At 35.2% G+C, this 27,516-nt stretch overlaps 1 protein-coding gene across 1 annotated transcript in view; it reads right to left on the minus strand.

Moving 5' to 3' along the window:
• Positions 1-27,516, minus strand: part of ATP11A (ATPase phospholipid transporting 11A) — a 131,179-nt gene that overhangs the window by 25,854 nt on the left and 77,809 nt on the right. The window contains exons 4-19 of the mRNA XM_075137056.1: positions 26,675-26,755; positions 25,106-25,213; positions 21,121-21,249; positions 20,530-20,633; positions 17,677-17,727; positions 15,659-15,723; positions 14,015-14,096; positions 12,580-12,730; positions 11,165-11,362; positions 8,094-8,267; positions 6,520-6,683; positions 6,161-6,232; positions 4,337-4,410; positions 3,982-4,085; positions 2,023-2,204; positions 1,090-1,341 (exon numbers count right to left, since the gene is read on the minus strand). Of these exons, the coding sequence (XP_074993157.1) occupies positions 1,090-1,341; positions 2,023-2,204; positions 3,982-4,085; positions 4,337-4,410; positions 6,161-6,232; positions 6,520-6,683; positions 8,094-8,267; positions 11,165-11,362; positions 12,580-12,730; positions 14,015-14,096; positions 15,659-15,723; positions 17,677-17,727; positions 20,530-20,633; positions 21,121-21,249; positions 25,106-25,213; positions 26,675-26,755 (1,991 nt within the window). The remainder of the gene's footprint in view (positions 1-1,089; positions 1,342-2,022; positions 2,205-3,981; positions 4,086-4,336; positions 4,411-6,160; positions 6,233-6,519; positions 6,684-8,093; positions 8,268-11,164; positions 11,363-12,579; positions 12,731-14,014; positions 14,097-15,658; positions 15,724-17,676; positions 17,728-20,529; positions 20,634-21,120; positions 21,250-25,105; positions 25,214-26,674; positions 26,756-27,516) is intronic.

Here is a 27,516-nt window from a genome sequence, read left to right on the forward strand (position 1 = left end):
GATATAGAGAAAGATGATTTATTTAACTGAATATACAAACGTTCTTGATTAGACCAATGGGGTTTAAAATATAAAAGCTAAGAAAAATGCTCAGGCTCAGAGGTTCAAGCTGTAAGGCTAAGAGTTTTATAAACTCTCTGCTGAAATATCACAAACAATTGTTAGCTTGTTGTTCCTTTACTACAAACTTATTGCAAATGCATATAAAATGGACTTGCTAGCTGGTTCCATATTAAAAAGAAAAACAAAGCAAACACACACCATTATGTCTGGAAGACAATAACTTCTTTTCTTAATAACATCTTAAGACGATAAAAATGTTTTAGAATCTAATTCTTAGGTTTTTACAGTGGAAAAAAAGAGCAAGTAATGTGTACCAATTACTAAGCTTCAATAAGTGGCCTTATTTACTACCTGTATTTACTTTATACATGTTTTTTGCTTTTTAATGCCATTTTCTATCTTCTTCCATGTTATGTGTCAAGGAAATCACTTCTGTATACAAGATACCTATCTTTCTTTGGATATTCAAAATACACAGAAGTCAATAGTTTCTTTATAATTTAGGGCACTTTAAGTATTTTTATGCATACCAGAAGATTTGGTACTATGCTGTTGCCTGTTACCCGTAAATATAGAATAATCTTCCCTCTAGAAATAGCTCAGTAGGGCTAAATATTGTTGCTCCCTGTGGCCTTGGTCTTATCAAGAAAGTCACATCACGTACTAACTCTGATTACAGCAATAAATCGTATCTGCTTCCTTTTTAAAAGTTAGAAACAGTATTTTGCTTTACTATCATTTTTGCCAAGATAAATATTTTTGCAGTGGAAAAATATATAATTAAAATGTCAGTTGTGATTTTCTTTTAACAGTTAAAGCAGTACCAGTAATAAGACACAGAAAGACCCATGACTGTGAAAATTCAAACTTATATAGAACAAACTTATACTTAATTGCCATATAATAATTCACACTTTAACAATATAAACTGAAACATAGTATATTGCTGCTCTTAATCAATCATTTAATTGTTTATGAAATGCACGGAAGCCCATTCTTGGCTTAAGAATTCAACTTTTTCCTTACCCTGAGAAAGTATCCCTGGTTAGGCTGCCACTGTGTCTTAGGACAGTTTTGCTTAGGTCAAAAAGCACATCGTGTAAACTCTGTTCCTCAATTTTCTTTGTGGTTAGCTCAAGTATTTGTGTATTTCTCCGGAACAGTTTGCAAGCATAGCAAGTAGCTGCAGCAGTCTCCATTTTGTCTCCTGTCAGAACCCAAACTTTAATTCCAGCTTTCTGGAGTGCTTCAATAGTGTCAGCAGCTTTTTCTTGCAGTCTGTGGAAGTCAATTGACAACATACATAGATAGATTGCTTGGAAATGAGAAATTCAGAGGTTCTTACTGAAAGGTTTCCATAACCAAATAAAAAATTTCTATAGAAGTTATCAGATCTAAGAATTTTCCCCAAGGTGTGAATCTAAAAATGTTTAGGGGAGTAGAACATTACAAATTGTTAGTTTTGACACTTTCAAAGGGCTTAAAGTTTCACCTTTCGTTTATACAGCCTAAAAGACAAGATGCTTCATTCTCCACACAAGTACTTTAATTAAAATATTTCCAGTGCTTTCAGCTAATGACATCAAACAGTGAAGTACTGCTGAGTTATTAAAGTTACCTCTCAGTTTTAACAGACAGTTTTTGAATTTTTTTAAGACCTAAAGATTCATTTCTTCAATACCCATTTTGTAGTTCTTTCCTTCAAATCTTTTCCTTATAATTTGTTCAATAAGGTATTACATGAACTGCGTGTAAATGGCTTTAATGTACACTTAACTGTTGTTATTAGCTTACTAAATTATAAAGTTACCATGTGTAACTTTAGTAAGCTAAGGGTATGGAATTGATTCAAATAAAGGGTTTTTCAAATAAATCTCTAATCCAGAAAAAGAGTTACAAGAGAGTCTTCAACTACTTTGGTAACATCACTAAACATAAGAAACTAAGAAATGTACTTACCGATCCTCAACAGCTGTAGCACCAAGTAAAATAAAATCTCTTTCTATCTTCTCATACACTTCTGCTAATTTCTTTTCCCGGTCCTGGAGGGCCAGCTTTGCATTCTGAAGCAGCTTCTGTGCATTGCTGTATTCTTCTGCTGTGAGCTTTTTATATGCAACGCACAATGTTCGCAGTCCCTCCTAAGAATGTAATCAAAAGAAACAAAATGCCTCTTAGAAAACTCTTCTTAGACTTCTTGCTGGTGTTTATGCTGGAATACTTGAAAAATTGGAATGATTTTACAATTAAGATGAAGAGTCCCACTGCTCACTTCTATAGTGAGGTGAGTATAGTATAGACTAGTACAGCATAGTCTAGACTAGAACATGAGTCAGCTTGATTCTGTGCTGCCCTGGAAGCAGTTACAACCTGAGGGACAAACCTCAATCCTCCAGAAGAGAAACAGCTCAGCCACCCAACTGGATGTATGAGATTACCAGGGAAAGGAGAGTCAAGGTAAAGGTTTCCTTCCCTATGTGTATCATTAGTCAGGATGAGTCAGAATAAATAACAATAATATAAATAGTAGCTCTGCAGTGTCTGATTTTGATGCTGTGTTGCAGCAGAGACAGGGACAAAACATCACAGAGAGTGTTGAAAGTGAAAATCCAACCGTGCCATTTCAGTCAAGTGAAAACTAGAATTTCGCTGTGGGTGTTTCACAGACTTCTGGAGTGTGATGAATAGGAAAGGGAGTATATAGACTGCGTAAGGTGGGAAAAAGCTGCTACAACCCAGAAAGGAAGTTTTGCCACCTCAAATGCACTGCCTCTCACAACACCATTTAACTGGCACTTTACCTTCATAAACTTTAATCCAGTAGGTCTTTGTATAGTTACTTACTACCAATCCAAGAAGAAGTATTAAAAAATCTCCCTGACTCTTGCTATTGATAAGGGCAGGTGCCAGGTAGCTGCCTGTATCTTCTTTCAGAAGCTTCTGTATGTAGGAGCCAGCTCTATTTTCCAATTATCCAAGAGGAAGAAATAGCTCTTGGTCTGGATTTCTCTCTTGACAGACATTGAATGGATATGATATGTGAACACTTCTTCCAGTTTCACTCGCCTCCTTCACTTGTAATTATCAGGCAGCTGTTACATCTAGTAAAGCTTAGCAAAGCACTTTGGCAAAGAGTTTTGAAGTTTCCCTTCAAAACCAAAGCAGGTAACACTGTAGGTATTTTTTCACATACCTGTAATAATACTTTGTTTTCAGTTTGAGTACTGGATACCAGCAAATTTTATCCTATTTGTAAGACTGGCAGTCATATTCCATTGCAATGGGTTCTACATATTTTTGGCAGAATTCAGTGTTTTACAACTCCAAATACTACCTTTTAGGTAAAATCAAGTTCTGAATTTCTTTTAAAGATGATCAGGCAGTTCATAGTTCATTTTTAGCAAGCAAAAATGTAAGTATAAGGATGATCACTGCCCTGTTTCCCCATAAGAAGCACATTTGTTGCTACATTGTGCTCTAATGGATTTTCTCCTTTAAGAACTTGTAAAGCAATCAAAGGCAGCAAATCACAATTGCTAAGTCTGCGGACTGAAAGCAGGGATGAGATTTTCAGTGAAGTTTTTCACTTTTCTTTCATTCAAAAGTTAATTCAAACAACCACAGTTGTGAAGATGCCATACTAAAAAGCTAATTGATGACCTCTGGTATAACACAGTTATGCATATCTAATGCATTTATATCTCAGCACAACTGCCATTTGGAAGATGAGATGGAGGACAGATTCAAGTAAGGGAGTAACACAGACTGCTACCCATACAGCCTGTGTGCACTTCGGCATAAAATAATCTCGGTGCCTGGGAAGACAAATCTGTTACCAGATCAAGCAGGAGATAAGGACACTTAATTTTTTTTTTGACACTGATATCACATGAACAGATCAACAAAATGGAATCTTACCACTGCATTGCGTTCAACCCTGGATCGTATTTGGTCAATTTTGCCTTCTTTAACTCTAGGAAATATGGAAGAATCCGCTCCCTTACAAAACATAAATATATCACCTAAAAGAGACAGCATATGGAATTCAAAATGGCCAAATATATCTTTCTTCAAAATCCCATCCAAATTACTAAGCCTTCAAAAAGATTTCTTCCAACTTTTTTATAACATTGGCACTCATGCTGGTACCCGGTCCCCCTTTTTATGAAGAAAGGCACACAGATTGTGATTAATGCTTAACTCTTCGATAAACCTGAAATAAATTCAAGTGAAACAAAAACATCTAAGAAGAAACAGAATGTGACAGCCCTACCTGTTGAAGATTTAACAATTACACTCATTCGCCGTCTCACAGAATCAAAACTTAAAACCTCTAATAATTCAAACCTAAAACAGAAACAGAATATTTTTTAAACAACTCTGCTTTTCCAGATCCCTAAACTGGTTATTATGACTTCGAGCATATCAAATAAAACACGACTTCTAACATGGAAAATTATGTCGAGTACTATGGAATATGGAACTAGTACAGAATGAAACAGCAGGTTACAAACAATAAATAAGGGAGGCCCTCAGCTCCTAATTACTTGAAAGAGAATTTGTCTGCATGATGTTCATAAGTATCTTTGGATATATAGTCAATATAATTTATTTAAGCAGAAGACTCGAAACCTTGCAGTAGAGCACTACACTGCCTATAAAGTGAGTAAATTCCTACCTGTAATACCTAGGCATAGCCTTAGAACTTGAAATGCAGAGGTGATTACACAGAAGTCTTTATTTAATATTTTTCTAATTTTGACTATTCCTATCTCCCAAAAGTGCCCACCTAATTTCATGAATCTTGCTCAAGTGTTGACTGACATGTTATTCAAGTGAAAAAACATTTCTTTTTACTGGTTTATATTTGCCATTGTTTTTATGGTTTGATTTTATCCCATCTTCCTTTCCTTTCTAGCAGGAAAAATGAACACAAGCTCCTGTTGTACTGTTTCTGTATAATTCGTCAGTTTATATACTTTTATCATTTACTCTCTTACCTATTTCCTTTTATCTAAGAGACCTCGCCCTTTTTTCAGCACAAACATAAGCATCCCAATCATTAATCCCATTTTTTTCAGGATTCATCTGTTAATATTTTTCTTATAAAATAGATCTGCTTATTTAATGAGATGATTCAGTTCTAAGTCCTTACAACAGCCCGGGATTCAAACCTGTGCGAGTCCACAGTGTTTATTCCATTAAAAGTTACAACAGATTCTAACAAGGAGCTGGATCATGCCTATGTCTACAAACTGTGATGCATTTTGGAGAAAATTCCTAATCATTATAGTGCTTTCATAAATCACGAAATTATACTGACTCTAGTTCTCAAGAGTTGAACCACAAAAGTCTGAAGTAACCCTTGGGAAAAACCCTCCATATTCCCCTAAAAGGGGGAAAAATAACATCAGGGTTCCTATATTTGTGTCCAAGAGTCCCTGTGTAGTTAGCGGAGTACACATGTAGGAAGACACAGATATACAATAGCCTTAACCAGCAGACATCTACAGAAATGTAAGGTAACATTTTCAAAAGTATGTACGTCCCATTAAACAGCCGTACTAATTAAATGTTATTGAAAATTTTACTCATATTATGGTCTGCAAGATTTATTCTACATGTCAAAGGAAAATGACAAAAAACAGTACCTGTTTTAAATTTTCTTTGAACCAGCTATAAAAATTTATTCTATAGATATTACCCTCCTGTAAATTATATGGATTATTTGTGAACAACAAATGGGGTACATACAATTTTCTATTAAGAAACTATTATTTACCGTATAACAAAGGAAAAATACCCATAGTTCCTAAAAGTATTAGGAACTATTAGATTAGGTCTTGAACCCCACACCACACCTTTGTTGTTATATTAATATTTCGTATTGCATATACTGTCAAACTAACAGACTAAGTGAAAATATAGAACTACAGGGTCTATTAAAATCATAAATATTAGTAGATCATTTATTTTTCTACTAAAATGTACAATTTCTGACGTTTTTGAATTAAAAATTAATGTATAGGGAAAGAATGATTTATTAAACTCATCAGTAAAAACTCCTCATCACTCTGTTATATTTTTAACCACTCACTTCTCTATGTTATTTTCCCGATTTAAGATCTCCATAAAATTGTCCTTCAGCCTGAGATAGGTGTAACCAAGTCTGTCAAATGAAACACACATCAAGAGAATGAATACAAGAAATATATAATTATGCAGTTTAAGTATGTCATAAGGATTTAAGACTGAGCTTACCGTCTGAAAAAAAAAAAAAAACAAACTGTTTTTATTTGATTTATGAATATGAATAATCATGACTGTATGTTAAGAAAATCATCAGCTCTAGACGATTTGGTTTTTGTTATTACAATTTTTGTACTGATAACAATTTTGAACTTCAGTGATTAGATCTCTAGATTAAAAAAGTATAATACCTAATTACACACATACCTCTGTATTCCCTCAACTAAAGCAACTTCATCAGGTGATGATGAAATATATATACAAGATCCTCTTGAGAGATGGTTTTTTTTCAATCCATCTACGCTGTCATCATCTTTTACCTGAACAGTATGGCAAAGACAAAGAGCTCGGAAAAATAGTTCCTCTCTCTCCTAAAAAATAAAAGGAATGGTTGTTATTATGAGTGATCACTTTCAAGTATTCCTTCGAAAACTTTTCTTTTGGAAGGTTAGCAATGTCACCGATTACTACTATTTATTATCAGATAACGGCAGTGTCACAGGTCATCTGCCCTTTAGGGGGAGCCAAGTCTTTCCCAGTGGTAACCACACAACTGCTTAATAGCTTCTAGTGCTACTAGCATTGCCCTGCAAGTCAAGTTCCTGATGCCCAAAAAGGACAGTGTGCATCTTTTGCTTCCTCTGAGTGCCTAGGTGTGGCTAAAGGTTTTTTTCTTTACTTTTGCTTACACGTTAAAAACCTTTATCAAATACTAGTCAAGGTACAATTTTAGGAGTCCTGAGTCCAGACAGAGGGACGCAGCACCTGGAGCATGAGTGTTAACAGGCTTTACAGATTTCAATTTCTTACACAGCTTGAACATCTCTCAGAGCTATATAAAATAAAAGGAGTGTGGGCATTTTGGCAGCTGGAGCTAACAACTACTATGAAGTTTCAGATGGTTTGGTAATAACAACTTCTGACACCAGAAAGAGATTTCTCTTTCACGGACACCTGGCTATGTTCTACCTATATCTTTGTGTCTGAATCTTATTCTTCTGTGCTGTTCAATACAAACTGTCTGTGTCATTGTAATTCCAAGATAAAAACACAGTGTACCTTGGCACCACATTCTGAAGGCCATTGGGTGAGAGCCATAAGGCTGCTGAATTACACCAACATATTTTAAGAGACCTTGTTTTGCCAAAGTGAAGGATATGGCCAAAGTATTATTTGAGACTGTATTGATATATTCAAAAATATATTGTCCTTTGGCTATGATTATCTTGCCCATTTACACCCTGCTCATCAATGGACACGTGAAGTCTCCTGAACTTTCAACTAACTTTGCTTTACACAGCAAAAATTCCACAGTACATACATACTGTGTGTAGCACATTTCAGATGTGGCTATATTAAGTCACATTTAAAAGTAATTTAATTTGATCATAAACCATTCTCTGGCCACATCTTCACTCAGTGATGACTAAGTAAGTGTTTGCACTGAGCACTCATTTTCCCCCTTGAGGAGTTTCCTGCCTTGCTTTCCCTATTGTAGCGAATATGTTTCTTTAGCTATTAACCATAGAAAGTTCTATATTTTTGGGTTTTGTTTAATTCAGTTTTACAGCTGCAGTAAGTTGGGAAACTCCCTATTAAGCCTTTAAATCTTACTCTAAACTAGGAAAGGAAAATGTCTATGTTGTAATGCATTTCCTGCCGTTACCTGCTTTGATTAGTGAAATTCAAGGATGTTATATTTCTAATATTCCCTTCATCAGCACAGTTCAATTTTCATGTTTCATTGTAAAAAACCAAGAACCTAGAAAGAGTCATCATACCTTTCCACTTCCTCCTGGAGAAGAATCAATCATATCAATGCCTGTACAATCGTGGAGAATTTGGCCATTGCAGATAACATGTGGTACATAAATGTGCCCTTCAATGCAACATTCTACGAATTCCATGTTGTTCTCAGTTAATGTTCCTGTTTTATCTGTGAAGACATACTCAATCTGCAAATGAACACAAATTAAAAACAGCCGGAATATGAACAGAGATTTTCCAAGATCTCTTAACAAAACTGAGATTATTACTGGGTTACACCTTCCTTTAAAGATCCTTACGCAGGCTCTTTCAGAAAAGGAAGACAACAATTTCTTTTGGGAGTCATCTTCCACAGAAATGTGGGCCCTGAAAGATTTTATCATACAAGAGTATCAGCAAAGCTATCTTTTGCCTCATAATGCATATAAATAATGTTTTTAATCTACTTTCACTCTTCTCTCAAGCTCCTTTTTGGTTTTTCATGTCTTTCTTGCTGCAAGACAGATATTTATGGAAACAAAATGCACAAAAATTCCATTTCCCAGGGATCATTATTTAATGTACATGCCTGGATTTGGATCAGTTACTGTCAGAATGGTCCTTAGGGTATTAACAGAATTCCCCACTACAATTATGTTAGTTTAAATGAGGACTCTGGACTAATGGTGACATTCAGTTATACACAGGGGCACTGTTATTGCCCTGGAAACACTTCTTTTGTCTCAATATTGAATTTTTCATTAATTTTATATTTTACAATGAGCCCCAGCATTTAAGGATAACGACATCAAAAACGAAACCAAAACCTGAACTATAAACCAGAACAGCTAGATCGGCACGAGCTCAATTTTGGATATTGAATATAGGTATTGTATACAGATTGCATGTATGTATTTGATAAACTGAGAGCATTATGTAAGGATAGGAATTAAACACTGGAAGTAAGGCAATTATTTAGTATTCATCAGATTGTTTAACAAACTTCAAAAATTTATCAAGTGCATCAAACAAAACAAAAATCAAATTTTTGCTCTCAGTCATAAGAGAAGTTATTAAATATGTGAACTTTCCTCCTAGATTGACTTTTCTAATATTCATTAATCTGAAAAGGCAAGTTTCCAAATTTTCCAGTGGTTTGTTATCTGTGGACACAATACCTGTATTCAACTTTTTTCAAAGTGGGCAGGATTTATATGGATTTCTTTCATCTCAACTCCTATATTCAGTTTCATAATACATTTATATAAGATACAAAATGCTATCAAGGAAGCATCTTTTATTCATTCAGTGTGCTGCTTTGGGATCAACATCCATTACATGAAAAAAGGAATAAAGCATGTATATCACTCTGACAGTATTTACTACAACCACAAATAAGGATTTGCAATCAAAGCCTTCATTAGAAATACAATGTATATCATCTTTCAGAAATGTAGAAGCAAAATTTAGTTCATTGGATTCATACTAATAATGCCAAGTACTGATGAGGGTCCCATTCTAGGGACGACACTTAAATTTAGTAGTAGTAAGTTATTTTTTATAACAGAATCACAGAACGGTTGAGGTTGGAGGGCACCTCTGGAGGTCATCTGGTCCACCCACCCTGCTCAAACATGGCCCCCAAGAACCACGGCCCAGGACCATGTCCAGACAGGTTTTGGTTATCTCTAAGGATGGAGACTCACAGTCTGCCTGGGCAACTCAATCACCGTGATAGTAAAATAGTGTTTGCTGATGTTCAGACGGACCCTCCTGTTTCAGGTTGTGCCCATTGCCTCTGGTCCCGTCACTGGGCACCACTGAAAAAAGCCTGGCGCCATTCTGTTTGCACCCTCCCTTCAGGTTTTTATATACATTGATAAGATCCTCCCTGCATCTTCCCTTCTCCAGGCTGGACAGTCCCAGCTCTCTCAGCCTGTCCTCACATAAGAGATGCTCCAGTCCTTTCACCATCTTTGTGGCCCTTCACTGGACTCCCTCCGGTATGTCCATGTCTTTTGTACTGGGGAGCCCAGAACTGGACGCAGTACTCCAGGTATGGCCTCACCAGTGCAGAGTGGAGGAGAAGGATCACCTCTCTCCACCTGCTCGCAATACTCTGTCTAATGCAGACGAGGATACCATTCGCCTTCTTTGCCAGAAGGACACATTGCTGGTGCATGTTCAACTTGGTGTCCAGCAGGACCCCCAGGTCCTTTTCTGCCAAGCTGCTTTACTGCTGGGTGGCCTCCAGGGTACACTGTGCCCTGTCATCCAGATCATTAATGATCAGGACTGGACACCCCTGATGTACACCGCTAGTTACTGGCCTCCCACCGGACTTTGCGCTGCTGACCACCACCCTCTGGGCCTGGCCATTCAGCCAGTTTTCAATCCACCTCACTGTCTGCTCATCCAGCCCATGATTCATCAGTTTCTCTAAAGACAGTGCCAATTGTCTCCCATAATAACAAAATACTTGTTAACAGCTTTTATCCCAATAGATATGTGTTCCTAAAAGCTTAATTACTAATTTGGCTGTACAAAAATAAGGAAATACACCATCTCATTTATTTATTGAAAACCTATGAAAACATTTTTAATTAATAGAGATCCTAAATATTTTCTCAAAAAATATTCATGCTTATCTGTGTCAAGGTGATGATTTTCTTAACGCAGAATACTAAACGTAAATTTCTTTTGGAAAATGAGAGTGGCAGTCAATCATTTTACTGGATGAAACTTGTGTCTGGAGATTTGGTGTCAGTCTAGCCAGACAAAAAGTTTTTTTTTCCCATCTGACTTTTACTCTAAGGAAGTTAGATGCTTATATAATCTCCCTCTATAGTCAATGGAGAGAAATCATCACCTTCTTAAAGTGTTTATCCTTTACTAATACAGTAATACTAATTGACTTCCACTGACTGGCTGAGAAACCAGAATTTTTGATTCTGAAAATGAGAAGATCTCAAATTTTATTTTTAAAAATAATCAGCACTAAAGAAAATGCACACTAAGCAGCAAAAAAAAAATTTGAAGTGACAATTTTAAAATAAAAAATTATGGTAGAAACAGTTGAAAAAATTTATCATTCAATGAAATTTACCTGTCCCAACTCTTCATTGAGGTCAGAAGTATTCACCAGTGGTCCTTCACCTGTGTCCTCATCAAACATTTCCTCATCCCATGTAAGGAAATAAGAACCAAGAAATTTCTGCATTTCCACAGTGACATACATGGATACAGGAATAATGTAGTTGAAAAGAACCATGAATGCAAGGAAGTCTGTAAAAGCTCGAAGAAACTGCCAAAGAAACAAGATGAAAATATTGATTTTTCATGTACCATCAAAAAGCGAAAGATGACTACATACATTCGCAAATTATTTTTTCTAATAACTTTCAAACAGTAAGCAACAGCTTTCACAGCTCACAGTTCAGCACAGGATGCATAGCCTCATGACTTAACACATCAAAACTAATTTGGCATGAAGAAAAAAACTTTTTTGTTTTAAATTTGTATTTTTCTTTACAGACATACAGGTGTAGAGTACAGTTACACATCATTGTTGTAAAGTTCTAGAGCAGCTAATGAGAGTGGTGAATACCCGTATGAGAACAAGGAAAACAGTAAAATGTACATTCTGTATTTTTACCAGAAAAATACCATAGAACTACAGCAACTCATTGAAGGATTACCCAATTACATAACTTTCAGGCAGCATTTCATTAATAAATAAAGCGTTTCCCTTCCTTCTCTCAATACAAATAGAATGTGCGCACCTAACCTGGCTCAATTTTTTCAGTGGTGGAGACTTGTTCAAAGTACAGTCAACCTGCTGAGCAGGTTGAGATAGTGTTACTGGTGGTAATGAGAAATCTAGAACATGCCTGGCTAGCATCTGCTCATCATGCTTTTAGGGTAAAGAAGGAAATTTTCCCTTAGTCCAACTGGGAGGGTTTAGTGAAATAATATTATGCTTCCTGTAGTGCTGGGTTCAGTTCGTTACTTTGGATCATCTGGGTATCCGTTCTGGACTATGTCCTTGCTCCCGTAAGGACATGGGACAACTCTGTTACTGGTCTCTAGTACTCATGACAGAGTTACAGAGCTATATGAAACCAAGCTTTTGAGGGGCATTTTTACAGAGATTCCTACAGCAGATTCTTTTGAACATGTCTGTTATATGATTGCCAATAGTTGTGGGATTCGTTTCAGTCCTGTATTTCTCTGCAGAAGGTCAGTTTTTAGTAATTCACATAAATGACAGGAAACTCCAAAACACTTTCATGAGTTTTTTTATACTAAAATAGACATTTTCTCATCAGTTAAATTCACACATACAAATTAAGTGTAAAAATTGAATATACAAGTTTTCTACAAATATACCGTCACCATTGTTAGCAAAAAAAGCAACAACTTATGATTGGTAAGTAAGCAGGCTGTATATACTTTTCAGTAGGATTCTTATAAATTAAGGGTTTAGTGAAACTTTTTTGGTATTTTAATTTATTTCCATACCAAATTTCTTTTCCTTTCTGGCTCTGTTTTCTGATTATACCATGGCTCATCACGAAATGGTTCACTCTGCCAGACATACTTCAGGACAGTATTTATTAGTGCTTTACTGATGAGAATACAGAGGTATACAATAAGGAATACATTCATTGATCTAAACAAAAAAAAAGCAAAATAAGAATTCCATTAGCATATAAACTACAGAGTTTATTAAAAAATGTTATACTTGTGCTTCAGCCTAACATTTGCTGCAACTCTAACAATGCTATGATATTAAATAACTTCTCTACAGTGTTTTCCCAATGAAGAAAAGTATTATTGAGGACCATTTTCTATTTAAAATGTTAACTGCTATAATTGTTTCCAAAATGTGTGTGACACATTATCAAACCTAGTATATTAGTGAAAACAACAGCATAGACGGAATCATAACAGAGTAACCGGGCTTGTATCTGCAGACCTTTTTATGCCATTTCTCTGAACCAATATAAAAACACTCACACAAAGACTTTTATAGAAATATAAATCTATCGAGAACATTTTGCTATGTAGCTGTAATGGTTTAACTCTTTCTAGACAGGTCTAAAAAAAGAAAGAGCAAGAACACTCTGCATTTAAAATTATATTTTCATTAATGACGGGCATGAACTAAAAGCCATGGGTTATACATCAATAACAATAAAGAGACACATCATCATTGCTCAGTCACTGCATAAGAGAAGGGCTGTCAGCTGGTCGGTACATCTTGCCTTAATCAATGACGTCTTTTTCTTCACAAGGTTGGACACCTTACTCAGAGCTGATGATTTCGGATAGCAGAGTAGGACTAGAAAATAATTCTCTCTACTTTAAAAAAACTAAGCAACCAACGTCAGCTCATTCCTTGAGGACAGCAGTGTCTTCCTTTCCCATCATATAAGCCTGAATGGAACTTTTAATTTTAGCTAAACCATGGAAAACCTGCCACAGACAAGCTTTGTGTTACTGCAGTTGATCCGAAGTGAAGTGCATCAAAAAAGTTATTTTTACTGAATTCAAGAATTAGTTGCAATGAAAAGGAATGTTAGGATATTGAAGCACATAATCTTGGAAAGCTGTTGGTAGGTGTACTCTAACCAGTGAAAGAAAGGTCTTCTGGAACAGCAAAACACATCGTATCTTAAAAAGGTAAGCATTACATTAAGGTGGCTTTTTTTTTAACATTTAACATTTAATAATAATTTAGTATTGAGAACCTAATTTATATGGTGTTATATGACTGATTTTGTAAGTAAAAAATGATAAACAAAACAAAGCAAATTGTAAGTCCCCCGACCTCTTTTCTAATTTAAATCAATGAAACATACACTTTTAGCAAAAAAAAAAAAAAAAAATCCCCTTTCATTCACCATTTAAACACGCAGTTTTCCAGCCCCAAAATAAGTATTAGAAATTTTACTTTTCTACAGCAGATCGCTTCTGTGATTTTGCCTGGTAATTTAATGCCATCTTAGTTTCCATGCCAGTGTAGATAGCAACACCTGAAATTAGACAACTTGTTTTAATAAAGATTGCACAGTACAATAACTTCATAAAAGCATAATTCACTGGATTATTATACTCTACCATTTCTTTAATTCTCTGTAGTCTGAAGAAAAAGACAAAGATTTGGATGATACTCAAAAACTAGAAACAGCTTTAATATCTTGGTTCTTAGAGGGAAATTTTAAGCAGCATTTACATCCCACTCCAGAGTCACAGTTCCCAATTGCTAACACATGCTATGTATCAAAGCCAAACCAAAGCTGGGTTTTGAATAAACCCCCTTGTGTTTTTAAGTTCTTTTTTTGGATTTAATTTTAGAATCTAAGTCATACATTGTAAAAGAAAATCCAGATAGGGCTAAACTACATAATACATCCAAGAAGAATAAAAGGCAGCCATTGATTTTGCTTGCTTCAGGAAAAATTAAATTGTGAAAAGAGTGATCTCTTGATACCAATTTCCTGTTGATAACACAGATCGAGAGTCTAAACTTCAGAAGATTAAATACAACAACTAAAAGAAGCTGTAAACAAGAAGATGGATTTAAAGTGCTTATTAAACCAGCACAATTGTACATTGCTAAAATAAAATAATTTGGGATATGCATTGTGCTGGGGTAATGGCAAACACTGCATGTGTTAGGCAGACCAGAAACAACCATTCGTATTAGGAACATCTCTGCTTGACACACAAATTAACAGAAACATTAAAACCATCCTCTGAAGTTTACAGAAATACTTACTACAAACTAATTATATTAGTTCATCTGTTTTAGATTACAATTAAAAGCAAAGAGAGGAAGTTTAAATTAATACATACTTTTTACACTTTTTTTTTGAGAAAAAGTTACAAGATTTTTGTATTTTAGGCTAAGCAGTTTATGGCTATCTATGATCTTCTTTCTTGGGAGTACTGAAGTTGTATATGATAGAGGATGACTTGGATCTTATCCCTTTTGTCACCAGCAAAGAATGACTTGTTACAACAGAACTACTACTCCCACTAGGCTTTCTTGAAGAATTTCCAAAAAACATATCTCGGTTTTTGCTTCCTATTTCTGCTAAAATATTCAAAATTTTCCATGGAACAAAGACAATTCATACATACAAAATACACTGGCTAGCAGACAGTCTAATTCTGATCAGGAACTGTTTAAGTGGATTTTTTTTTTTTTAAAATCAGCCATATTTATATCTGGTTGACAAATGAGCAAAACAGATTTAAAATTTTTCCACAGGCTCATTAACTGCTTTGGGACAACATTATTAATTCACAGTGCTTGTTCAAAAGCCATATAGTTACATTAAGAAGTTGAGTCATCTTCGCTGATCTTTGAAAACTAAACTATAAAATTCCCCTCCCAAAAATCTCTATAGTCATTGTACATCATTAATAGTTATTTTACTGCAATTATAGCAACAGTAAACCTAATAAAGAAGTTGTAAATCGAGTGCTTCAATAGAAATCCTATGCTCAGTATTAACCGTAGGGTTGTAACCTTGTTTGATATTTGTTTATTACTTCAGGGTCCATTTAAATAATCAATAGAAATATTTACCAAAGATTTTTTCTGTATTCTTTAAAGTGGCTCCTCTAAGAAGCAGATTTTCGGATCCTAATGGCCTGCAAAAGATAAGTATTACAAAATATAAACATTTAGAGAGAAACAGCAGACCTTAGTGAAAGCCATGTAAAACAAGAAATTAGTTTTACTCAAATATTTTTATTTTGTGTAACAAAATTACTAGCAATATTTAAAGCTTTTAAGTGAAAATTAAAAATATAAATACAGATGCCCAAAATTAAGCTCATAATTTCACAATTCAAGTCTTAAAGCAATGCATCTAAAAACCACATATGTAGGTACCTAAATAAAGACTCATCATCCTAATCGTAAGGTGCTTATTTTTAAAAATACTGATTCAAGTCTTTAGGCTTATATAAACTACAGTGTCCTGCACGTTAGAATTACTTAATAAGGACAATACATTCTTCCATTTTATTTTAAGTATAAATGGCAGACAAGGTATTATTTGATACTTACTGTATACATTTCAAAGCATAAAGATGAATATAGGTAAAATAATTTATTGAGGACTAGGGGAATTAATGTAAGGATCCCCATGCAGTTTAAAATAATATTTTGGAGCATGGTATGTAATAAAAATCACGATAGGAGTGCAAAAACAAGGACTACTTTATAGACAGACAGCATGCAGAATTGTCAGACCCTATCTATACAGCAATGGAAAAAACCCAAGAAGTAAGTTCAGTATTTTTTAATGTTATTCGAAGTGTTCTTGTGGTATGAAACCCCCCAAAATCAAGAAACTCTAAACAAACAAAAACCCCAGGGCCATAATTCTGATGTAAAACCTGAAACTAGTTCCATTTAAACCAGCGGAGTGATGTTGTATGAATGATTTGGATTATAAGACATTATACCCCAATATGGTAAAAAGTATCAATTGCTCTAATAGTGCTGTCCAAGGAATACAAGTCTTAATGCCACAGATTTTCTTCTCATGTGTTATACACAGATCAATCTATTGCTGTTGAGATTAAAAAGGTATTTTCTGCTTATTTTCCTTTCCTCTCCCACCCAAGTTCATTTCCAACCAACTTTATTAGTCAAAAGAATCTTTAAAGTGAAAGAAGCAAAAAAGACAGTTTTCATAGCAGACTGTGATAGAAGATCACGTATCTACAGACACACTGAGGTTAGGAAGGCGCTTAGCCAGAATGGAATAACTTCCCACATGCTGGGGTCTAGGATATCACCTGAGCGAGAAGCCTTTCTCTCCTATTGCTTTGCCTCTTTGTGGCAAGGACCTGAACAAAACCAGGTACAGCAAATCTCTTCCTTGCTGGTAGACAGAAGATCCTAGGCAGAAAAGACAGGAAGACTCGTGCCTCTTTTGTGCTTCATTTTTCTTCTCTATCTGCTGGACATGGAATGTCCTAGGCTGCTCCTTGAGCAGAAAGCACCGCACTCCCTTCAGGATGAAACCTATTTGCACAGGAGGCAGAGACCCTTCTAGGTGCCAGACCCAGGGTAACAGACCGCTGTCCCCTACACCACATCAAAATGCATTTCCCTGGATGTTGCCTTCCTGAACACACACAACACTGTGGACAGTTTAGACAAATGTACAAACACCCTTAGTAAAACTAAACTGTTTTGGCAGTTCAAATTCTTCAATTTCTAAGAAGAAAAATGAGGGAAATAGACAATTCATATTGCTTGGTGCACTACCAAGAACCCACGCTAATGGGGCAGTATTGTACCAGTACTGTCAAAATCCTATCAGCATCATTTACAAACTAAATACATGTCAAATAAAAATTGAAGTTGAATAAAGACATAAAAATATAAAATAAGAGAAATCTATCTGATTAAAAGATGAAATATTTATGATATATGAAGTAACAGTCTGGAAACTTCTAAGAGAAGAATATTCTATCAATAAGACAAGGCAGCACAATGTTGGTGAAGCAAAGATAATTCTCATTATTGATAATGCTCATTCAACCCTGAAAATGTTTAAATGTGTAGAAACTCTGGATTTTTCCTACCTTGCAGTAGGCTCATTCCTATCATGGTAAACATTTATTCGACCAACAAATCTGCAAGGGAAATATACCAGTAGTTTAGCAGCACTGCTAATTTGCGTATTCTTACACATATATGTCCCAATATTTCCATTTTTTTAATGTACATTACAAGGACATATAATTCTCTCTATATACAGATATATATACCACACATACATATCTAAAACCAAAGCGAATTACTTCAATTTTTAAACATATATGTGAGAATAGATTGAGAAGTATTTTCTAGAAAGTATTTATTATAGTAAGCAGTTTCCAATTGAACGCGCTCTGATTATCCAGTACATAAACAAGAACATAGAGATACATATGGTTATATTTAAAACAAGTAAACACAAAAATACACGGAACAGTAAGTCAATGTAAAGTTTGCATATAAAAAGACATGAGATTATAAAATTAGGAACAAATCTTCTAAGTAGACCCATTAGCAAGAAATAACAAGAAATCTTATTCCCTAAACTACATGAGGTAGTTACTATCCTTCACAAAACCTAAAAGCTACAACTGAGTTAAAAACAAAACAAAACAAAAGCATAAGGCCAATAAGCAATTTTCCCTCTGAATATCTCTAAGTACATTTTATCCGTCTGCGGTGGGTTGACCCTGGATAGCAACTAAGCACCCACTAGCCTCTCGCTCTTTCCCTCCCCAGCAGGATAGGGGAGAGAATCGGAAGAGCAAAAGCGAGATAATGACAGTTTAATAGGTGAAGGAAAAAAAACAAGTGATGCAAAGGCAACCACTCACCACCTCCCATAAGCAGACCGGTGCCCCGCCAGTCTCCAAGCAACAGCTACTTTGGAAAGACTACCCCCCAGTTTTATTGCTGAGCATGACATTATATGGCACGGAATATCCATCATGCCAACTGAAGTCAGATATCCTGGCTGTGTCCGCTCCCAGCCTCTTGCCCACCCCCAGCCTACTTGTTGGAGGGGCAGAGTGAGAAACAGAGAAAGCCTTGACACGGTGCAAGCACTTTTCAGCCACAGCTAAAACACTGGTGTGTTATTAACACTGTTTTAGTCACAAATCAAAAACACTACACCACATGGGCTGCTATGAAGAAAATTTACTCCATTCCAGCCAGACCCAGTACACTGTATTTGCAATACCAAGTGAGTAACCTCAAATCAAAAGGGATTAAGCCCGACATCAGCATTCTGGATGGCAGAGTAAATTGTGGGGAGCTGGTGGGTCTGTTACCCTGAAAGGGAACCTCTCAGGCTCAGAGGAGTGGTGACCTGTCTGCTGAGAGAATATACAAAACAGTAGAGCCACATCTAAAGACACTGTACAGTTTGTTATGATGCATTATAATGTAAAATGACCATGTGCCTTTGGAAACAAAGATTCGCCACTGTGGTTTGTTAAGAGGTAAAGTGCCAAGTAAAAATTAGCAGAGATAGAAGCTGTCTACCAATAAGCGTTCTCATTATTCATGCGTCAACAGTTGTCCCAGCAAATTCCACCATCTATAATAGCGTGAGCTTCAACTTCCAACCATTCACTTTGTGAGCCAGGTATTTAAAAAAGGATCGAGCCATTCATGGAATCAGTTTTCTAAAGAATCTGTTCTCTTGCAGATTTCTAGACCAGTTCCTTGGTCACTGAGATCAGGGAAAAGAGATACCTCCACACCTCAGAAATAAGTTTTCTCTGCATCTTCCAACAGTATTTGCTGACAAAAGAGTCCATTTTAGTTTGTCGCCATACTGTTTTCTGTGTATTATTTCAGCTATTTTTACTGCGGCAAGAAGAACAAGTGTTTCCTCTATGGTATGAGCCTTTTGTCTTTCACTATTAAGAAAGAAATCTCAAAAGAGGCTTCTAAAGATTTATCATTAAGTTTAGTGAAATTCTGTACAGTACTTTTGTAAAATACCGAGTACTGCATGACTTTAAACATTGCTAAAAAACTGTAGACATTTTTCTTCATGTTCTGGATGCTTAGTTTTTAAATGTCTCGCTAATCATGATGGCTTCATACTATCATTAGCTAGTATCTCAAAGCACATGGGGTGAGATTCATCGTTAACAATAGCACATATAAATCCGTATTTCAAATAGCCTTGAGAATTTAAAATTTTTCTGGCCAACTTCTTGTCAGATCTGATTAGATTGGCATTGGTTTTACCTTGTAAAGTGGCTGATGAAGAACTCGTACTAGGAGTGGAAGTGTTTGCCATTTTCTTGTTGTTCACTTGTGCTTGCATTGTTAGTATTATCTTCAATCCACATTTTCTTTTTAAGCCACTTGATCATTTTGTGAGGATTACTTTAGTTACAACTAGATAATATAATCCATAAACCCACTTAACCGGGCACTCATAAACTGCAATACTTCACAATAAGCTGAAAACAAAGGAACGAGTGAGGGTGCCACTGACAACCTCTCCACGTTGTGGAACACCCTCTCTTCCCCCTGGAGATTCCTCACGAACTGTATGTGAGAACTCTCTGACATACAGACTGAGTAGAAGTGCCAGTGTCAAGAAATATATTAAGTATTAGTACAGCTTAATTTCTTTCTTACTTTTTAGATTAAAAAAATAAATAGAAGTTCTAAAATTTTCGTCACGCACCCCAATGGATCGTCTTGTGCACCCCCCTTTGGAGACCACTGCCCTAGAGCGGACCAGCCAACTACCTGCAGGAAAGGAGCATGGATGGAAGACTAACCTAACTTTTCAAGCTGACTCTGGGGCCCACTCTAACCAGCCAGATGCAGCCAGTATCTTTTCATCATGATATTCTTATAATTTATTGCTAGGGTACCTTAAATGAAACAGGTAAGAATTACTTTCTTACTTATAAAGGTCAGGCTGAGGTTGTTCACATTCAATGGTAGCATGTAGTGCATCGATTTCTTGTTCATTGTGAAATGCCTTTGTATCTTGAACAGCATAATAAGTCTGGAATGAATAAAAAGGTATAAATAAGATTTAAAAAGTAAGGACAGATATACAAGACATTAATCTGCACATGTACCTCCAGTTCAGCATGAAATAGATTTACTAACTTTTACATGAGAGCTCATAGTTCAAATAAGATGCACCTTTAAATGCTCCTAATTGGACATCTTCTTACATTATATGCAAGTACCTTGCAGTGGACTTACAAATCAGGTCACCGTCAAACCAATTAAGTACAAAAAAGTTTGTACATTATCTCTGTAATCTGTATGCCTATACTAGACACAGAAAAAATCACAAATAAATATGTTTTAAAACTTTCCATAAAATAATGATACTTCAAGAGAAATGAAGTCAACTTGTAGAAACTAAGTTACACAAGTTAGTGTATCTACTCACACTTACAAGCATGAAGTCATATTGTGATCTGTGCAAAAAATTAAATGCAAACTTTGCCTTAAAAAGAAAACGTAGAACATTTAATTACTTTATGACTGGATTCACCATCCAAACTAGCTGTTGTAACAAAACATGTTCCATCTCCTCTACTACTTGATAGAAATATTAAGTCACAAGGGAATGTTTCATCTTCTTTTACCATTACAATATCTCCAACCTAGGGGAAAAACACAACAAAATAAAATGCATTTATCATTTATGTAGCAGCCCGAATTTCAGATTTCAAAACCAAAACCTAGGTTCACTCAAATATCTTGAAAACTCATCAATTTTTATTTACACCAGGATTTTACCACAGGAGTAAAGAACTACAGAAATATCTCTAAAAAACTGAATTACACCTTGTAGAATGACTGAGGTCTACTGTGTACTACCTTTCCTCTCAGGATAACCGTTTTGCAAGTACTGTCTTATTAGGTTTTGCAACGTTATTTGAGAGATGGAAGATACTATTCTTGTTTTAAGGCTAAATACAACAAAACATTGTTTCAAAAACAGCTGGAGATGTGAGCTACTCATGTTGGCTCTTGAGGATAAGCATCTAGCTCTGAATATTATAATTAGAGATAGCTGAAAAAACTAGGAATTCCAAGTCTGCCAATGAAAACAGGATGCATTTTCAGCAGAATTTATGACTAGAAGTCCATCCTATTTTTATCCATGTTTAAAGGTGAGCAAATTAATTTTTATTCATGCAAACATAGGTAATATCTTACAGCGTGTTAAAGAGTGTCACAGAACAGCCAACAAACTATAAATTCAAAATATTACTGTAAACCATTCATTTGAGAAAAACAGCCTTTGATACATTTTTGGAGGTCATCTTTTACAAAGGAATATAAAAAAAATGAACAAATGGCAAAGATATACTACATGTTTTAAGAATATCAAATTTTCAATAAAAATCCCATCAAAATATATAATTTTTGCAATTTTTCATGTAGCTCAACATCTGTTCAATATACTTTTATGTCATAATTCATTCTCATAAGATTCAGCTTAATCATTGTTCTCGTGATAAACTTATGAAGCTAAATTCCAATATCCTTAGCAGTTGGCAGGAGTCAGCTAATTCTAGTTAAGCAAAATAGCCTGATAACAATCAGCAATAGTAACATCTAATAATAAAATTGTGACAGCTTAGATAAGCTTTACTAACATGTATTGAAGAACCAGAACAATGATGATAATGAGATTTAACTTCTTGTAGATATGAAAAAGGCTTTTTTTTTAACCAATAGCAATGAAAAATTGCAGATTGTACATATGGCATAGGAGCATGCAAGTTGCTAAGCATACCTGCAACAATCAGGTATGAAAATTAACAGAAACGTCAATAAGAATTTTTCCATCTTTTGTGTAAACAATGGCGTCTTTTTGAAAATCACGACTTCTAGTGCAGCAGCGGAGCTGTATGGTTTACTAATTTTCAGTCTCTAAATGAAAATTAGAGACGTATTAGAACAGCATAATCCCCATTTCTAGGGAAAAGAAGCTGCACTTTTAACCAATAATAAAAAGTTTTGGCCCATTCAAATTTAGGAAGGGATTAATTTCCTTATGTATTTCCTTTTGATTAAATGACTTCTCACATATCATTCTGCAGACCCAGGGAAGTGAAGATATGTAGTGAGACAGTGAAGGGGTAGGTTTGGAACAGGAGGTGGTGAATGTCTTGGCTGGAGCCAGCCTGAACAATACAGGGCCTTCATCCCGAAGAGCGGTGGACCCTGACGGACCAGACTACTGCTCAAGTTGCCTTATTCTTCCAAGATGTATCTTCACAACAACCTGCCTTTTTGCCACAAAATCATTCACTATGAAAGACAGTGACATGATAAATTATAATAAAGCCCTCAGAGTGAGAACTTTACCAAAACCAGACAAGACACTGTTAGGGAATTATCTTGAATAAACTGTTCGGTGACAGAGAATCCACCTATTCCTAGAACAAACTGTAAGAACACCACGTAACTATTTTGATTTTACTAGCTGTCTTTACCACCGAAAACAACATTAATGTAATTATCAGCTACCTAAAACACAGCGATATTACTGAAAGTTTAATCACCTCTACAGATGCCATGAAAGGAAAAATCAGAATTCTTCAGAACATTGAATCTGGCCAGAGAGAAAGTCGGGAGGCCAGTTTAGCGAACAAAACCCTTCTGATAGTAAAGTGTCACTACAAGAACAAGCATGAGAAAAAATGCCCACTGTGTCTGGAGCTTTTAAGTTGCCACTGAAAACTTAAGTTTCAGAAAGTGAGTTTCTAGGTCCAACTCATAAAGACAAAAGAGTCCCCTTACATCTGATTTTCACAGATCATAAGTGTTGAATAATCCTTATTATTTATTAATCAATCTAGCAAGATTACCTCTCTGTAACCCACGGCATACAAGTCACCCTGCAAGCCAGGAACAATCTATAATACAACAGCCTATTAAAACAGAAGTTAATAATCTAAACAATTTGCAAAAGGAAAAAGGTAGGAATAAGAAAAAAAAAAAACAAAACAATTAAAAACACTAGCAAAGAGCATCTTCTTAATAAAATTTAAAAGGTGTTCTGACAACATTTGCCACTGTGTCAGCTAAAGGTGCAGAGGACGGAGCCAGGCTCTTTTCAGTGGTGCCCAATGACAGGACCAGAAGCAACGGGCACAACCTGAAACATGGGAGGGTCCATCTCATTTTCACTGGGAGGATGACTGTGCACTGGCACAGTTTGCCCAGGGAGACTGTGGAGTCTCCCTCCTTGGAGGAATTTAAAACCTGTCTGGACAACCAGCTCTTGGTGGCCCTGTATGAGCTGGGGGGTTGGACCAGATGACCTCCAGAGATGCCTGCCAACCTCAACCAGTCTGTGATTCTGTGAAAAAGAAACCTCATCTTTTAGCAATTCTCTTTTTCTTTTCTTTAATCAAATGTCCACAGGCTTTAAGTGCGGAAGGATCTACCTTTATACAATCTAGCCTGTTTTCTTGCATAATACGGGTCAGAGAATTTTACCCATTTATCCATCCATACAGATATCCCTTTCCATGCAACTATTTCCTATGCCTTGTTCTCCTATCATTTAGTTGCTTGAAATACAATTTCTGAAAGGCAAAGAATAGGAGAGAAATTGAGAAAATATGGGCAATAAATTAATTAATGGAATACAAATTCCAATTACATGGTACATCATCATCATCATCATTATTATTATTATGTGTTTAGTTACACACATGGAATACTCAGCATGTGATGTCTTAATTTTTTTTATTACGCAGGAGCTGTCACACTCAAAGGAAAGGTCACAGCAGAAAGGCTGTGAACACTATGGAGCCATTTATGCGCAAACAAGGCAGAACAGAAAAAGATATCCCGAACAAAGATATTAGAAAGAAGGAAACTCCAAACAAGTATCTATCGAATTTGCTGAGTTCTAAAGAGAATAATGATGAAAAGTTAATCTCCTAACAAAAAAGAAAAAAAAAAGAAGCAGTCGAAATTAATTTCTGAAAATAACCTTCAAAATACCAGGAAGGGAATGTAGCAACATTCAGAAGGCCAATGAAGAGGCTGTGATTTGATGGGTAATGAAGAAAGTATTCTGAATGTGTTTTATATATATATATATATGCATATATATGTATTGTATACATAGGACAAATTGGTAGTGTTGACTATCATAATCAGGCTTAAATAAATTATTAATATGCATAACCACAGAGGATTGAAAATGGAGAAACGACAAAAGACAAATCATGAGTGAAATTCCAAGTTAAAAAATGGAAAATGAAAGGAACAGTTACAAGAGGAGTCAATAAAGCAAAGATAAAGCAGAAACATATCTAAAAATACTTTATTCAGAGGTATTAAATTAAAAATTAGTATATTGCAGGTCTAATCTCCATTACATGTAATAAATGCTACAACATCATCACACTACATTTCTGTATAATTTGTTTTACAAGAAGTGTGAAGTAAAGCCTGACTCCTAAAATCTGTTAAGTCATAGTTACTTACTCTTAATTTTCGGCTTTGCTTTCTAACCAGTTTACCATGTTGAATGAAATGAACAGGGCATTGGTTCATTGCATTGTCAGCTTTATGTCGAAGCCAATCTTCATAACCCTAGAAAACAGTGAAATGGAATGACGCAGTGATGCACATTTGGCTATAAAGACACAGAACAGCTCTAGCTTGCAACAAAAAATTAAAAAATTATCCTTGATCAAGATAAGGAAAAAACAAAGAAAATATTTTCACTATAACAAATGAAATTATGATACACGTCAGTAATACAGTCATGTTGGACATATATGAAAAAGAGCATTCACGGTTACAATTAGTCAACAAAACTACGTATTTTAATGAAGACATTTTGATGAATAGGGATGTTTACAAAGTGTAGAACAATTTCTGGTATTTAAGTGATCATCTCTTGCTCACTTAAGAAAGTCAATAGAGCTCTATTGACTCTTGAGTAAGTGCAAAGTACTTATAAAAGCAGTTGCTGAGAAGATAAAAGTGTAGAAAATACATTTTGGAAGACTGGGACTCCATATTGAAAGATGATAGTCACAACATGACTGAAGGTGGTCATATTTGCTGACTGTCATACAATTATGTCAAACTTTTTAACCCTATATATAATATATATAGTCATAAAGAATTTTGTTTCAAGAGACTTTGCAGAGTAACCTATTTTGATTGCTTCATTATCCTATGAATTTGTGTTTTATACAAACAGACAAAGTAAAGGACAGGGAATCTGCAACTTTCCATTCAAAGGTCCTGCCATGGGATAAAGACTGGGACGGACAAAGACACCAGTGGTTATGACATGGAAAATATCACTTGTATTCCATAGCATTTTTACATCTAACTCTCTTGAGCACATTTGAAAACTCAATGTATTATGCAATTCTATTTCGACAGAAGAACTTTTATTAGGAAGAACTTTTATACTCAATGATGTGGCAAGAACTGATTTCAAAAAAATACTTCCATTTCATGGATTAATTTTCACATTAAAAATGAGAGAATACTATAACATCTGTTCAATACTGAACTGTAGAAAGCACTACAGCTATCATTATGAACTGTAGAGTATAATCAACATATACCAAAGACTTGAACCAAAATAATTTTTATTATCTGTTCATACTGTAAAGGCTAAGGAAATCTCAAAGGTAAGTGCAGATTTATCTTATAAGCTTTTGTAGTTCTTATTAAATTAATTTTCAGTCATTATGGAAAAACATAATAGGATGTAGACAGTTATTTAGAAACAAACAAAAGTCAAAGTGTGCTGAGTAAACACAAGAATGTAAATGATTCCTTGGAACACAAGGACATCAAAATTATAAAGTGATTTAGAAGATTGTGTTGAATTAGTGAGACAACATAATGTAGCAACCAGTTCTACTTAAACTACAGAAACAAAAATAAAATTAATCCGTCAAAGTTCATCGCAATTGTTCTTCAGGCATTGCCCTAAGACAATCTAAGACAAAAAGGCAGGGAAAATTGAAATGCAAAACAAATAATAACGTTCTTTTTGGTTATACTTTTCGTCACTAAACTACTGACCTGTTTGATAGCTGTTACAGTGATAACAAATAAAAGTGGGAGTCCACTTGTAACTGGACTAGTAGGTGTATCAATAATCAACTGCAACAAAAGGGACAAAGATTTTCCAGTTATATTTTTGTAAATGTAAGCAGTCGATTTTTCAAGCAAGACATTTCAAGTAATTTTTCAGCAGTATGTTACAAAGCACCAAGGAACTTTAGTTAAAAAGAACAGTACTTCAATACAAACTTTGAAAAATAACTGTATGCTACAGTAAGATACAATACTATACTTAGATCACATTAACATTCAGATGTTAATGCCTAGTAAAAATATTTGCGTGCGAGAGTTTAAGTACCAGACTGGAAAGCTGCAGCTTTGGAGGCAAAATTACTGAGCAGTGCTAGAAATCAGCATAGTGCTGTTTTCACATATTATACAATACAGCTGTTCTTATGCATGCAAGGAATAAATCCTGAAATACTGAGCTGTGGCTTCTGCAATTATATACAAAGAGGTATACTCTATAGAAGGAGTTCAGATAACGAAACTGCTCTGGGAATCCGCATAGCTTTTCTTTCTGCACAATCTGGTGTACAAAGTAATACCGCTTTTCACTTAACTTAGTAAGATTTTTATTGCTTAACACATTTAAGCGATAGTGAAAGATTCATAATGAAGACACATAGAAAGCAGCAAACTAGTTATCTGAGGTAATAATTACAAACCTAAATATTTATGTACCACCCTAAGCAAGCATTATATAAGCATCTATATTTTGGTTTCTCTACAGGCTTTAATGACAGCGCAGTTGGAAAATTTCTGCCAAGGCATCATTCTGTTATAAAAAATATAATATT

The sequence above is a fragment of the Calonectris borealis genome, chromosome 1 (genome assembly GCF_964195595.1).
Source record: "Calonectris borealis chromosome 1, bCalBor7.hap1.2, whole genome shotgun sequence".
Lineage (NCBI taxonomy): Eukaryota > Metazoa > Chordata > Aves > Procellariiformes > Procellariidae > Calonectris > Calonectris borealis.